Below are 16916 nucleotides of genomic sequence, written 5' to 3'. Positions count from 1 at the left end.
TTTGAACTTCCAAAATGCAGTTTAAATGCGGCTTCAAAACGATCCCAAATGGGGTTGTAATCGATCCCAGCCAAGGAAGAAGGGTCTTATCCAGTGAAACGATTGGTTATTTTCATTAAAGAAATACAATTGAAATACTTCTCAAATGCTCGTCTTGTCTTGCTCTCCCTGCACTCTGTGTATTCTGGTTCAAGACAGTTAGGGTGTCGAAAAACTCCAATCGGATTTTCTCCCTCAACTTCAAAAATCATTTAAAAATCATCCTACATCACTGCAGAAGCACCAACCCAGTTTTTGCAAACAAAGAAGATCAAACACCCTTAACAAAAAAGGTAAAACAGTGATATAGGTTGATTTTGAAGTTGAGGGAGAACGTGAGATGGGAGTTTTTCGACATACCCTAACTATCATGAACCGGAAAAAAACAGTTCAGGCAGAGAGAGACAAGACGAGCGTTTAACATTAAAAAGTATATAAATCATTTTTTAATGAAAATAGCCAATCGTTTTGCTAGATAAGACCATTCTTCCTCGACTGGGATCATTTACAACCGCATTTGGGATCATTTGAAGCCGCATTTAAATTACATTCTGGAAGTTCAATCTCGGGGCACCATACAAGTCCACTATATGGAGAACAATGCTGAAATGTTTTCCTCAAAAAACATAATTTCTTTACGACTGAAGAAAGAAAGACATGAACATCTTTGATGACAAGGGGGTGAGTACATTATCTGTCAGTTTTTGTTCTGGAAGTGGACTTTCCTTTAAGAGCGGCCTACAAGCATACAAAGAGCTGCTCTGATTGCCGAAAGTAACTAGAGCACTCTACAAAAACTGACTGACTGGCTAGCCACAAGACTGTGATTCGCCACAATGGCTGCCACATATACTTTGAGCGTGGACAGGGTGCACCCCTTATCCAGCTCCTCTTGCAGAAATGTTCAAATGGATGACACATCACATGAGGATGGGTCTTCATTCCAGACTGCACACCAGTCAGAGAACACAGACCACTTAAGGGCATAGGGGCGTCTTGTAGATGGGGCTTTAGCCTCCAAAATGGTGTTAATTACCCTCACGCAGAGCTGTAAAGACAGCAGTCGATGGGACAAACATGAAGTCTCCACAGCTCGGCCTAGGGAAGCCAAATCATGTCTCTCCTCTCCTTGGGAGAGGAGGTCCTTCTTCAACGGAACCGGCCAAGGGGCTGCTGACAGCAGCTGAATCAACTTGGGGGAACCATGTCTAGTTCCACCGGAGAGGGCCAACAGGAGAACTGAGCATCCGACTTCCCTGACTTGTCTGATGGCCTGTATACCTTCCCTCCAATTGGAGGGAAGGCATACAGGTAAGCGCTGGGCCAATCATGGAACTGAACGCCATTTTTCCCCGGGTTGAAGGCATCTGTCGTGACCACCTTCCAGCTGGAAATCTGTCCCAATCATGTCCCAATTCATAATGTGGATTCCCATCTGCCTCAGAGTTAAAAAAAAAAAAAAAAACTTGTCCACGCACTTTTTAAAAGTGCACAGGGCCAGAAACAGTCCGAATGGTAGGACTGTTTATTGATAAGCCGCCACCCCCCCCCAAATGCGAATCTCAAAAGCGGTCTGTGATGAGGTGCTATCTGGATGTGAAACTAAGCATCTTTCAGATCCACTGATAAAACTTAGTTAACATCCTAAACAGACATCTCATTAGGGCACAGCTCGTATCTGAGATTGAAGATCTTTCTTGGGAACAAGGAAGCAGAGGCTGTAAAAGTTTCTCTGCTTTTTTCCTTTCTGCTTTGAAATCAGGATGGCTTGTGTGTCTCCGGATCCAACATCACTCTGAGGCGGGGGCCCTGGTGCTTAGAAAAGGGGTGGTGTTTAGCTGTCTGAGGGTGCCTGTCAGAGCTCAGGTTTTGGACTGTGGCTAACCGGGAGACTCAGCAGGGTTTACAGGTTGCTGGGAAACCTTTGGGTGACTTGAACCAGCCACTGAGATAAGAAGTGGTGCATGGCCTGCAACAAAGTGGTGCTGTGCCGCAGCGAAGCGCTCTGTGAATCTGTCTAAGGTAGGACCGAATAACCCCTTGGGGGAAACTGGGGAGTCAAGGAAGGTGACATTGATCTCTGTAAGATTCAGCCAGAGGTGGCCATGCCTGCACAGTTGCCTTTGTAGCATGCAGATCCAGATTGTTAGCGTCTGCATGGAATCATCAGCTTCCTCCACAGATCCATGGAAAGACACCAAACCATTGTCCCAGCGTGAGATCACTTAAGCCCGATTGCTCAGCCTCCTGACTCCGCTATTTCTTCCTCCGAGGTTCCTCGGAGGCAAGAAATAGGAGAACAGGAGGAGCAGGGCCGCCTTCATGAATGAAGGCAATCCCCAAGTGAAGCAGGGTGAGAATCAGCATGGGCTTGCCTGGGTGCCCTGCACGAGCCACACTTCTGGCATAACATTTGAAGCAATCCCGCTAAAATTTGCTCCTAGGAAATTTGCTCATGTTTTCTGGATGGCCACAAGGGACAAGCACTGAAGAGAAACATCTTTCCATTGCCAGGGCTCATCTACAGGAAGTAAGCAGGCGTCTTCGTTCTTCTTTAGAGTCCAGTGAGATGATTTTTGCACTGAAGAAGAAAATTCTGCCATTTTGACGGGCTGAAATGCCATTTTGTTTATGCAGCTACATGAACGTTAAGCCTTCAGAGTAAGCTGGAGTTTGTCATAAGCATGTTTCCGCAACGCGAAAGACCATTTTTGTGAAATTTTTCACAGCCGATTATGCACTTGTTCAGCCATCCACATTGCACTTTTTGCATAGGTTTCATTCTTCACAAAAAATACAAGTTTAATTATGAATTTAATTTTATTTCTGTGTAAATTTCACAAATGCAAATATCATAATTGCACGCTTTTTCAGTTTTAAGGAAATAAGGTATTACATAGATATCATTGTACAATATATAAACAACAACAAAAAAAACACTTTAAAATAATTAAAAATATTCAATGATCTTCATAGACATTTTCATAATCTATCCCTGTCTTTATTTTTAATGTATTTACAAGTAAAATTTGTTATATTTGAAATGTATGTTATATTTGAATGAATGTAATTTTTTTTGTCATTTCATATCTTAAAACATAGCACAAACTCCTAAAAAAAACGAAATAAAAAAATAAGTAAATACAAAGCAGATTAGAATTTCCCTTTTAATGTTTAACAAAGAATCCACTTAAGTATCAAGGCACATTATGGGAACGCCAATCCCCCAAGGAGGACAATAACAAAAATAAAACTTTAAAAAACAATATTACAACTAAAGATCACAGATACACAGAACAGTAAATCAAAGATCATTGTGTAAACAAAACTAAAATTATATGTAAAAAATTACCAGTTATTTAAAAAAATGCTGACATTTTCATATTTCAAGTTTCAAAATTCCAATGGTAAAGAAGTAATTTAAGGAGTAGGAACACAGTTTTTTTTAATCTATACACACAAACAAAATATACTTAGTCTGCCATGAACATACAAAGCTATAAGCATATATTTTAAAATTAAAATGACATTAAGCAGGGCAACAACTGCCGTTTGTGCATTGATCTGATCATTAAGTCTGTTTGGTATGAAAGCTGACAAAACTGTAATTACAATGTAATTGAAAAACACAGTTAATTAACATTACGCCAACAATAATCCCTGAGAATCACTCAAGTTGTAATGACTTCATAAGCAAGGCAGCAAGAATACTTTTCCTCCACAGCAAGAGCAACATTTGAGCTCAAAAACAGCATAATTCACAAAGACAAAACTCTTTTAAGAGTGTAAATACATACAGAAACACTTAAAGAATAGATGAAGAAACTATATTCGTGGAAAATTAAGGTCAAAGAAAATATTCTGTGTACATTTAGCCTGATTATAGGAATCTTTATGGCTTCTGAATGCGAATGCTTTAATAATCCTCAATAACTCTTAATACATTTTATGCTTTAGTCCATTTCTTGTCACCAGTGTGACATTATACCTCTGTCATCTCCCTGATCCAGCTGCGATATTCTGTGACACGTGTGTAAACGCCAGGCCTGTTCCTGCGGCCGCAGCCATCTCCCCAACTCACCACTCCAGCGAGAAACATGCGGCCATTGTTCTCAGTGGAAGTCATTGGTCCACCTGAGTCACCCTGGCAGAGGAATGAGGAATATAGGTGTGTTACTAAGAAATGTTAGCCTATGATATGTATTTGAATGTGAAAAAAAAACACAAGATGTGTTATTTCACCTGACATGCGTCTACGCCTCCAGCCAATACACCTGCACAGATCATGCGTGGTGTTATCCCATCATCCATCAGCTTGTTGCACACAGTGTTGTTAATAATGCGCACCTCTGCCTTCTGCAACACTGATGCAACATCATCTAAAGCAGGGAGAAGACATTTTCTGAGCTTAGTAACAATTTTAGGCCCTTATTATGTCATAATTTGTACTTGTAGTGACATTCACTACAAACAAATAATCAATGACTTTCAAAAACATTACAAAATCTTATCAACGCCAACTTTTTGAATGATATTCTAGGTTGTTATATGACTTACCAACTTCCTCTCTCAGTTTGCCCCAGCCTGTGATCCAGACAGATTTGCCTACTGGGAAATCATGCGTGGCGTCCGGTAAGCAGACGGGCCAGATGCTCTGGCTGAGAGTTACAGGGCTGTCCAACTCCATCAGTGCGATGTCATTGTCGTAGCTCATGGGATCATACTGAGGGTGAGAAATGATGCGCTTCACGTGTCTTAGGGTTGACTTACTAGTCTTACTCTGGTGATGTAGACCTAGATAGACTTCCCACTGGTCAGCCTGGGAATATCTAGCAAATAAAACAGACAATCAGTCAGGATCAGAGCAGGAGAGGTGAAGAGGGCCAAACAAGGTAGGAACTCACTTGTATTTTTCTTTGTCCTGCACACAGTGAGCAGCAGTGACCAGCCAGCGGTTACTGATAACAGACGCCCCGCACACGTGACCTTGTGTCTTCATGTGGAGGCTGACCTGCCAGGGCCATTCTCCTTCATTCGAGTCCTTTCCACCAACAATACGACTGGACTTGTAGGGCTTCGTCCCGCATTCTACAGCAAAACAAACAGACATAAATGCATATACTAATAATGGCACGTTTTCATAGCATAAAACATATCTAGTTTGAAACAGATGAGAAATACATATGAAACAGAGAGTTCTGTCCAACAATTAACATCAAGTCAATTTTGAAATATTGTAATCTGTCGAACTGATATTCAATTCACTGTACATAGAATTTATAAAACATTAAATATTGTAATAAACATGTTATGTTTTGTTCTATTCCACATTTATTATAAAGATTTCTTTCACATACACTACAAGAATTTGAATGTTTTTAAAGAATTCTCTTCTGCTCACCAAGCCTGCATTTATTTGATTCAAAATACAGCAAAAGCAGTAATATTGTGAAATATTTTTCATCATTTAAAATAACTGCTTTTTATTTGAATATATTTTAAAATGTATTTTATTCCTGTGATCAAAGCTGAATTTTCAGCATCATTACTCCAGTATTCAGTGTCACACGATTTGCTGTTTAAGAAACATTTATTATTATTATCAATAATATTTAAAACAGTTGAGTATATTTTTTCAGGATTCTGTGATAGATAGAAAGATCCAAAGATCAGCATCTATTTGAAATAAAAAGCTTTTGTAACTTTTTTGGGGGAAAGAAATGATAGAAATTAATAGTTTTATTTAGCAAGGATGCTTTAAATTGATTTAAAAAAAAGTGATGATAAAGACATTTATAATGTTGCAAAAGATTTCTATTTCCAGATAAATGCTGTTTTTTTGGACTTTTGATTTATCGAAGAAACCTGAAGAAAATTCAATTCAGCTCTTTTCAACATAGTAATAATAATAAATGTTTTTTGAGCAGCAAATCAAAATATTAGAACGATTTCTGAAGGATGCTAAAACTTCAGCTCAAAAATTCAAAATTTTTAATTGCAGGAATAAATTACATTTAAAAATCTACTCAAATATAAAATAGTTATTTTAAATAGTAAAAATAGTCAAAATGTTACTGTTATTGCTGTACTTTGGATCAAATAAATGCAGACTTGGTGAGCAGAAGTGATTTCTTTAAAAAACATTAAAAATATTACTGTTCAAAAACTTTTGACTGGTAGTGTAAATCTTTTCTATTAAAACTTTCTATTCATCCAACAATCCTGAAATAATATATCACAGTTTTCCAAAAAATATTAAGCAGCACAACTATTTTCAACATTGATAATGTTTGTTGAACATCAAATCAGCGTATTAGAATGATTTCTGAAGGATCGTGCAACACTAAAGACTGAAGTAATAATGCTAAAAATTCAGCTTTTCATCACAGGAATAAATTACAAGTTAAAATATATAGAAAATGAAATGCCACATGATTTCTCAGAGGAAAGACAGATAAATTCTGGTACTTACTACATTCAGCTTCATCCGAACCATCCTCACAGTCAGTCTCTCCATCACACATAGGGTTCAGTTTACTAATGCACTGGTTATTCTTGCACTTATATGTGAGAGCAGCGCAGTGAACAGCTATGGCTGGATACAAAAGAGCCAACTGAGACACTTAATATGGTGATTGCTTATGTTGGCAGCAGGGATATTTATCAGCCTCCATGTTACATTTATATATATATATATATATATAAATATATATTTATATTTATATATATATATATATATATATATTTATATTTATATTTATATATATATATATATATATATTTATATTTATATATATATATATATATATATATATACACAGTGGGTACGGAAAGTATTCAGACCCCCTTAAATTTTTCACTCTTTGTTATATTGCAGCCATTTGCTAAAATAATTTAAGTTCATTTTTTTTCCTCATTAATGTACACACAGCACCCAATATTGACAGAAAAACAGAATTGTTTGCAGAATTTTTGCAGATTTATTAAAAAAGAAAAACTGAAATATCACATGGCCCTAAGTATTCAGACCCTTTGCTGTGACACTCATATATTTAACTCAGGTGCTGTCCATTTCTTCTGATAATCCTTGAGATGATTCCACACCTTCATTTGAGTCCAGCTGTGTTTGATTATACTGATTGGACTTGATTAGGAAAACCACACACCTGTCTATATAAGACCTTACAGCTCACAGTGCATGTCAGAGCAAATGAGACTCATGAGGTCAAAGGAACTGCCTGAAGAGCTCAGAGACAGAATTGTGGCAAGGCCCAGATCTGGTCAAGGTTACAAAAAAATTTCTGCTGCACTTAAGGTTCCTAAGAGCACAGTGGCCTCCATAATCCTTAAATGGAAGACGTTTGGGACAACCAGAACCCTTCCTAGAGCTGGCCGTCTGGCCAAACTGAGCTATCGGGGGAGAAGAGCCTTGGTGAGAGAGGTAAAGAAGAACCCAAAGATCACTGTGGCTGAGCTCCAGAGATGCAGTCGGAGATGGGAGAAAGTTGTAGAAAGTCAACCATCACTGCAGCCCTCCACCAGTCGGGGCTTTATGGCAGAGTGCCCCGACGGAAGCCTCTCCACATGGAGTTAGCTAAAAAACACCTGAAGGACTCCAAGATGGTGAGAAATAAGATTCTCTGGTCTGATGAGACCAAGATAGAACTTTTTGGCCTTAATTCCTAGCGGTATGTGTGGAGAAAACCAGGCACTGCTCATCACCTGTCCAATACAGTCCCAACAGTGAAGCATGGTAGTAGCAGCATCATACTGTGGGGGTGTTTTTCAGCTGCAGGGACAGGTCGACTGGTTGCAATCGAGGGAAAGATGAATGTGGCCAAGTACAGGGATATCCTGGACGAAAACCTGAGTGCTCAGGACCTCAGGCTGGGCCGAAGGTTTACCTTCCAACAAGACAATGACCCTAAGCACACAGCTAAAATAATGAAGGAGTGGCTTCACAACAACTCCGTGACTGTTCTTGAATGGCCCAGCCAGAGCCCTGACTTAAACCCAATTGAGCATCTCTGGAGAGACCTAAAAATGGCTGTCCACCAACGTTTACCATCCAACCTGACAGAACTGGAGAGGATCTGCAAGGAGGAATGGCAGAGGATCCCCAAATCCAGGTGTGAAAAACTTGTTGCATCTTTCCCAAAAAGACTCATGGCTGTATTAGATCAAAAGGGTGCTTCTACTAAATACTGAGCAAAGGGTCTGAATACTTAGGACCATGTGATATTTAAGTTTTTCTTTTTTAATAAATCTGCAAAAATGTCAACAATTCTGTGTTTTTCTGTCAATATGGGGTGCTGTGTGTACATTAATGAGGAAAAAAAAATGAACTTAAATGATTTTAGCAAATGGCTGCAATATAACAAAGAGTGAAAAATTTAAGGGGGTCTGAATACTTTCCGTACCCACTGTAAGTGTAAATAAACAATAGAGCTATACATTAATAATAATTATATAATTTACTATATATTAACTTTTGAGATCAAAATAAGGCCAATTACTGAAAAGACAGTCAACATTTGTATTTATTGAATGAACGTTCTCACATTTCTCACACTGAGATTCATCTGAGCCATCACCACAGTCATCGCCGCCATTGCACTTCTTATATGCTGGGATGCAGCGGCCGCTTCGACATCTGAACTCTTGAGCTTTGCAATTCCCTGCAGATCAAATCAAACAAAAAACCCGAAATCGTTTTCATCACTTTTGCTCCATAGTTCAAGATTTTGTGTGCTGGTTTTATCCTTACCACAGTTTTGCTCATCAGTGTTATCTCCGCAATCGTTCACCCCATCACAGCGCCAGAAACTGGGCTTGCAGATGCCGTTGTTGCATTTTATCTGAGTCTCATTACATGCTGCATGCATAGGTAAAGAAAGCAATGCGACACCAAATGACACTCTGACATTATAGTATCTTAAAACCTTGACGGAGAAGTTCTCTTCCAGAATAAAAATTTCCTGATATTTACTCTCCTCTATGTCATCCAAGATGTTTATGTCTTTCTTTCTTCAGTCGCAAAGAAATTAAAGTTTTGGAGAAAAACATTCCAGGATTTTTCTCCATACAGTGGTCTTCAATGGGGATCAGTGGTTAGAAGGTCTAAATTGCAGTTTCAATGCAGCTTCAAAGGGCTCTACATTATCCCAGCCAAGGAATAAGGGTCTTGTGTAGTGAAATGATCGGTCATTTTTTATAAAACAATAAAAATGCATACATTCTAACCACAAATGCTCGTCTTGCATCAGCCCGACTTTGTGCATTACATAATGATGTTGTAAAGGTAACGCATGACATAAGCAGAAGTACCGCCCCAGTGTTTACAAAGTGAACACGCAAAGAAAGTCAAACGCCCTTTGCAAGAAAGGTAAAACAACAATGTTGGATGATTTTGAAGTCGAGATAGAGATTTTCGCCCTACCCTACCTTTTCGAACCGGACTACACAGATAAACTAAGAAGAACTACCCGCGTGTGACTTTTCCAACGTGATTACATAATGCGTGTAAAGCATTTCTGAAAAATGACCGTCTGTGATTGTGCAGAGCCCTTTGAAACTGCAATCTGGACCTTCAAACCATTGGCCACCACTGAAGTCCACTACACGGAGAAAAATCCTGGAATGTTTTCCTAAAAAACCTTAATTTCTTTGCGACTGAAGAAAGAAAGACATGAACATTTTGGATGACATGGGGGTGAGTAAATTATCATAAAATTTTGATTCTGGAAGTGAACTTCTCCTTTAAGAGAAAACAATTATACAAAGTCTAAGCACAAGAACTATAGTATGAACTTACTGCAGCCTCTCTCATCACTCATATCTCCACAGTCGTTGTAGCCATCACATTTTAGGTTAGGGGACACACACAAATCATTATCACACTGGAACTTCCCAGGGCAGGCTGTGGAAAAGTGATTTGTGATTTGTTATGGTGTAACGACTTGGAATATTGTGGTTTAATATCAGCAGGAAAAATTATATGAGTCTACTTACGATCAGTGGGTTCAAAAGCCAGAAACTCTGCAGAAAAGCCCTCGCTTACATAAGAAAGGTCAGAATGAAATTTGATGGTGGCTTCGTTTGATTTGATAGTGTAGACAGTTTTGGGTGGCTTCTCTCCACATACCCTAAAAGTATTTCTAAAATAAAAATAACAGTTTTGGGTAAGATTTTTAAAATGTTTTTGTACTCACCAAAGCTGCATTTAATACAGTAAAAACTGCATTATTGTAATATTACTATAATTTAAAACAGCTTTCTATATTGATATATTTTAAAACATCATTTATTCCTGTGAAAAGCTGAATTTTCAGCATCATTACTCCAGTTTTCACACGCTCCTTCGGAAATCATTATAATATGTTGATTTGATGCTTAAATAATATTTTTATTATTATCAAACGCTGAAAACAGTGTGTTGTTTGCTTAATATGTATGTGAAAGCCATGATAAATTTCTTTCAGGATTCTTTGATCAATAGAAAGTTGTAAATCTTTTGTAACAGTATGAGCATTTTTACTTTTAATGCTTTTCAGAGGTGGTGTATAAAAGGTACATTTCTTTATATTTCATAGTTAGTAACATCTACTCAAGTAAATGATGATTACTCTTATGTCTAACCTGGAGCTTATCTCCAAGTAGTCCGCTGGACAGCTGATGGTATTTTGGTCAGGACTGTGTATAGACAACTTGTCAAACTTCACCTTGATATGCTTTCCTGATGGAACCTGTCAGAACATTGAAGAACATACAATATTGTGAGAGGATTGAATGTTAGGAACTGATCAATGATGAAGAAAATGTTGAATGAGACTGAGGGTAAATCATTTTTACCTCAATGTTCCAGACACACTCAGACTTAGGTGGGTAATGGGAGGGATAGCCAGGTGATGTGAAGGTACCGCGAAGCCCCGTCAGTTTCCCTCCGCAGTCTAAATAATGTGACAAAACATTATTCACACAAATATAGGGCTTACAGTTACTTAATTTAACACATACAAGCAGTATCAAGCATTAACACTTGCTAAACATCTAGCTTTGGCAAGTTACTCGCTAGTGGCTGGTTATTTATTAAAGAAATGCAATATAATACGTGGTTTAAATCAATTGTAAAAAGTAAGTCTGATCCTTGAGAAGCATATAAACATATCTGAGAATCATACACTACCAGTCAAAAGATTTTTAAATTTTTTTTTTTTTAAGAATTCTCTTCTAGTCATCAAGCCTGCATTTACTTAATCCAAAGTACAGCAAAAACAGTACAATTTTCAAATACTTTTGCTATTAAAAAAATTAACTTTTAAAATGTAATTTATTCCTGTGATTTCAAAGCTGAATTTTTAGGATCATTACTCCAGTCACATGATCCTTCAGAAATCACTAATATTCTGATTTGCTGCTCAAAATACATTTATTATTATTATGTTGAAAACAGCTAAAAAGAATTTTTCAGGTTTCTTTGATAAATAGAAAGTTCAGAAGAACAGCATTTATCTGAAATAGAAACCTTTTGTAATATTATAAATGTCTTCTTCATCACTTTTGATTAATTTAAAGCATCAATGTTAAATAAAAGTATTAATTTCTATTATCCCCCCCCCCTTTTTTTGTATAATGTTACAAAAGCTTTTTATTTCAGATAAATGCTGATCTTTGGATTTTTCTATTTAACAAACTATTCAATAAATATGTTTTAAATATTGATAATAATAATAATAATATTTTTGTTGAACAGTAAATCAGCATGTTAGAATGATTTCTGAAGGATCATGCGACACTGACGACTGGAGTAACGCTGCTGAAAATTTTGCTTTAAACACAGGAATAAATTATATATATTCATATAGAAAACAGTTATTTTAAATAGCAAAAATATTTCACAATTTTACTGTTTTTGCTGTACTTTGGACTAAATAAATGCAGGCTTGGTGAGCAGAAGAGACTTTTTTAAAAAAACATTAAAATATTACTGTCCAAAACCTTTGACTGGTAGTGTATTTGTTAAAAAAAAACACAATTTTTCTAACAATTTTTACCTGTATATAATAACATAAGTTATTTTATATCGTAATAATATTATTATTTTTGATCAAATAAATGCAGCATTGGTTAGCATGGTTATACTGCTGACATTGCAAAATACAGTTTTATGACAAGTAAGAGATATTTACAAGTAACTGTTACAAGTCCACTGACAAGTGTGTCAAAAAGTGAACTTTGGACCTTACTTAGGAATTTATAATATATCAATAAACTCTACCTTGAACCTTGGTTGGAATCTGCGAGTAAAATGCCCTGAAACCTGGGAAGTTTTTCTCTTCATTTGTAACCAGTGTAACCAGCATGACATTCCCAGAGGAAAGGAAAATTAGCTTCTCATCAGGTAAGCGATATCCACATTTCCTGCATGAACACATCTGTTAGATCCCATCAAAACAGACATTTGTAACGTGACACATCTCACATACGCGGACACATATGTCATGAAGTGGATGACTGGGAGTGTATAAACGCTTACTCCGTTATGACTTGCTTCTCTGATGGTGCTAATGAGTCGTACACTTTGATGAAATCATTCTGGCAATCTTTCTCCAGGTCTAAGACGTCAAACTCCAATCTGATCCTGTGCTCTGGGTCGCCCCGAATCTGCCACTCGGTGTACAGGCTGGGAGGATAGGCGGAATCTGGAAAACCTGGAGAGCGGATTATTTCTGTCTGGTTCTGATGGGCATGATGAGACTTCTTACTGGAGCCTAAAAGACAGAACAAGTTGAATAGAGTCTAATATGTAAACACATATAAATAGCTAAATGTAAGGAAAGTACTGTTAACTCACGTTTGAGGTTTCTGCCAGCTAACCGAGCATCCACAGCTGTAAAGCACAACAAAATATATGAATAAACAATAGTGCTAGACTAAAATGATACTCATATTTCGTTGAAGTTTCTGGTTGGATTACAAGAAGTGACAGACTGAAACTGTGAAAGTAATATGAAACTTTCTTTACCTCCTGACGTCATGCCGTCAATGATGAGGCTATCATCAGTCTTGCGACCAGACCCCCTCCGGGCTTTCCTTCCATTTTCTCCCCCATCCAGGGTTGCCATGGCCTCGTCCACTTCAGATACTCTGGACTCCCGTACATTAAACTCAGACAGGTAATAAGCGATGATACCGTTATTACTGCCTTCGCTAAAGGGGAAAAAATGATAATGAAACTTACAATACAAATAAACATCAATGAGACTCACAGTATGAAGTGAGTCTGACATGTTCTTTGATGCCTAATAGACTGACAGTTTTGTTTCAAACAAGATTTTGGAGTCAACTATTCAAGGTTGTCTTACCTATATTTTCAACAATGAAATTAAAATTGAAAATGAATCTTCACACATGCATGTCTAAATATGTCTTATTTCTACTTCTTACATCATATATGTGCTTTAAATATTTATATATTTTTCAATTTCATTTTTATTTCTGTATTTGCACTACCAGTCAAAAGTATTTGAACAGTAAGGTTTTTCATGTTTTTTTAAGTCTCTTCTGTTCACCAAACCTGCATTTGTTTGATTCAAAGTACAGCAAAAACAGTAACATTTTGAAATATTTTTACTATTTAATATAACTGCTTTCTATTTGAACATGTTTTAAAATGTAATTTATTCCTGTAATCAAAACTAAATTTTCAGCATAATTTCTCCAGCCTTCAGTGTCACATGATCCTTCAGAAAATCATTCTAATATACTGATATGCTGTTAAAGAAACATTTTTATTATTATTATCATTATCAATATTTAAAACAATGTCAATTTTTTCAGGATTCTTTGATGAATAAAAAGATCCAAAGGTCAGCATTTATCTGAAATAAAAAGCTTTTGTAACATTTTACCACACTATACCATTCAAAAGCTTGGAATCAGCATATTTTTTTAATTTTTAGGGGGGAAGAAATAATGGTAATAAATAAGGATGCTTTAAATTGATTAAAAGAGATGATAAAGACATTTATAATGTTACAAACAATTTCTATTTCAGATAAAAACGGTTCTTCTAAACTTTATATTCATCAAAGAAACCTGAAAGAAAATCTACTCAGCTGTCTTTAACATAATAATAATAATAATATGTTATAAATATAAATAATTTTATGTATATTACCACTTAAATATTCCTGCAAAGTGTTTTCAAAAGCACAAATACTCCATGCAGTCAGTTAATATGAGGTCATACAAGGTCAAATGCATATTTAATAACTATACAAAAATTAGAAAAATAAAAATGTAAATAATGACCTTTCAGGTCAACTACCCATAATTGTACAAATTATTTAAATTACCTAAAACCTTGCACACTGGACGCCACATGGTACTTCGACAGCACCCGCACTTGACCATATATACTTTTGAGCTGAAAGACAATGTACAATGATGCAAAGTTTTAAACAGACATAAAGAAAATGTAAAAAATAAATAACTAAAACATAACAAAGAAACATGACCATCTCACCTGTCTTGAGACCTTTAAGGCCAGTTCTTTATATTCAGTGGTGTTACTGTTTTCATAAGCATCTGAGAACGTCTGACTGGATATGGTCAAATAACCACTGAACATCTTCCTCACCCTCCCATTATACCTGTCTGTAACAATGGACACGCTGGAGTTATTATTTTAAGATAATTGTTTAGATTTAATGTGTACTGGTGATAATAAAAGTGTGTTTGTTTAAAACTTAAATAACTCACAATGGAATTGCCACACTAGCAGTCCAGTTACTAATGCAGTGATCGCAAGCACTGTGGGTACACCTATTGCAATAATCGTTCTGCACGACACCCTCTTCTTCTGCAACTTCTTCGCATCCGATGCTGGAAGAAACTGCTCTGTCTGCTCCAAGCCATGGTCCTACAGAGAAACGCAAAATACCAGTAAAATACACTTGTTTTTTTTTTTAGTCTATACACGTGACTGTTAAAAAGAGAATGAGTTACGCTCCAGAATAACCCTAAGGACGCACTGTACTGTACATGACTAACACGCAAATTTGAACCACCCTTGTCAAAAACAGGCTATTCCTCTTAAGCAATCCAAACTCACTAGCATGAGTATACGGCACAATGCAGTTACAACTGTTTTCTAAATCCTGAACCAACACCTTGCTCATCAGCGTCAACAACCCACCCCAAACAAGTATGCATCGGCAAAAGCGTGAGCGGGTCACATGACTCAAGCGCCAGCTTTTCTTAGCATTGGGTAAACAAGTTTTTTTTTGATAACAATCTTAACCTCACAACTTTTAATATTCTTAGAAAATAAAACCATAAGTGTTAAAGTGAATCGGTGACAGCAATATAACCATTCATTTGACAATATAAAACAAATTAAATCACACACAATTATGTGCCTGAACTGTTCGGTTTATATTCTACATACATATACATACATATGTTAGTTATGTATTATACAGTTACATAATATGTTGGTTTTTTATACATATACACACACACACACATACACACACACATATATATGACTGTATATTATATATAATACATATACACATTTTCTATATATACAGTCATATGTATGTATGTATGTATATATATATATATATATATATATATATATATATATACAGAGAGATAGACAGATAGATAGACAGACAGACAGATATATAGATAGAAAACATTAATACCGAGCAATTCAGGCATATAACTGTGAAAATTACCAAACATAAACAGCACTGTACATGACGTCCTAGAAGATAAGAATCGTAAACTTTTACAGCTGATGACGACAGAAACGGTGGAAATTCAGATTAAAAGATATTCAGAATAAAACATACCGGAAATTTCTTCCCAGATTTGAGTGGCTCCATGTCATACGACGAATTTGTCAAATTGGTCGCTGTCAGTCCTTCGTGTTGCCGTTCATGTGTCATGCAGGCGGCCTTTTGTCCTCACCTACTGCGAAACTCAGTGATACGCGCGGGCAGGTGTCTGCTGGAGAAACCGCAAGAAACTAGCCTTCCATCTTATTTTACATGATCCTTTATCAGAGGGTATAACCCTGCTAATTTTAATTTAATGCGGGTTTTGTATTTGAAAAACATACATATTTATTGCAAATCGTAAGGTTTCACTTCCCACCCAGTTTCGAGCCGCAGGTGAGTTCGTCTCAACCATCCTTTGCAGTAACCTACTTCCTGTAGAACGAGAACACCGGCGTGACGTGAGAAAACCAGAATAACTGTAAATATATCAATAAACGAGATCTGAATTATCAAAAGTGTCGTATATTTACTACTAATCCACTAACAATTTTAAAAGTCGTGTATTAAACACTTTTACGAACTGTTCCTGAAGGTGTGTATCTTTAAAAAAAAAAATAATAATAAAATGCAGAAGAATTTATTTTGAGGTTGTAAATTTAGCCTAAATTAATATTCTGTCTATAAGCACTACAGATGGGTTTCTATAAACTAAAGAAAACTTTTTTCTTTTTTTTTTTAGAATATTTGGTTCATAAATTTAAATGACCTACAAATACAGTCAGCACTACAATGTGTTAAAATTGTAGTAAAATGGAAAGAGATTTTTAACTTTTTTCTTTATTCTGTAGAATTACTGTTTTAATACAATTAACTGAATATCAGTTCAATTTTTAGTCAGAATTATGTAACAGATGCATTATTTTAATTGTTTGACATGTACTGTATGGAATGTACCAAAGGTTAAATAACACGTTAATTATCACGTGAGAATGGTGATGATGATGGACAGACTATCTTTTTGTAAACATTTAAGAAAAGAGGCACATGAGAGCAGCAAGAACACCCCTAAGATCAAGACCGTCTCAT

General features: G+C 36.3%; 1 protein-coding gene across 2 annotated transcripts; it reads right to left on the bottom strand.

Moving 5' to 3' along the window:
* Window positions 1-2840: 2840 nt before the first annotated feature.
* On the bottom strand, window positions 2841-16262 carry st14b (ST14 transmembrane serine protease matriptase b). Of its 2 annotated transcripts, none has more exons than XM_051093850.1 (20): window positions 16172-16262; window positions 15903-16059; window positions 14803-14962; window positions 14567-14697; window positions 14397-14467; window positions 13064-13248; window positions 12893-12928; window positions 12575-12809; window positions 12317-12459; window positions 10891-10988; window positions 10678-10784; window positions 10051-10196; window positions 9854-9958; window positions 8807-8914; window positions 8601-8717; window positions 6512-6634; window positions 4944-5127; window positions 4597-4868; window positions 4282-4418; window positions 2841-4183 (listed from the first exon to the last, which is right to left on the bottom strand). In XM_051093850.1, the coding sequence occupies exons 2-20, from the start codon at window positions 15996-15998 to the stop codon at window positions 4022-4024; spliced, it is 2616 nt and encodes an 871-aa protein (XP_050949807.1). In that variant the 5' UTR covers window positions 15999-16059; window positions 16172-16262; the 3' UTR covers window positions 2841-4021. The 2 variants fall into 2 exon arrangements, with proteins under 2 accessions (XP_050949807.1, XP_050949808.1); XM_051093851.1 differs by having other exon boundaries at window positions 15903-16056.
* Window positions 16263-16916: the final 654 nt, after the last annotated feature.

Source organism: Labeo rohita, chromosome 21 (assembly GCF_022985175.1).
Source record: "Labeo rohita strain BAU-BD-2019 chromosome 21, IGBB_LRoh.1.0, whole genome shotgun sequence".
Lineage (NCBI taxonomy): Eukaryota > Metazoa > Chordata > Actinopteri > Cypriniformes > Cyprinidae > Labeo > Labeo rohita.
The sequence above is the reverse complement of the archived record's forward strand: the minus strand, read 5'-3'. Positions and strand labels throughout refer to the sequence as shown.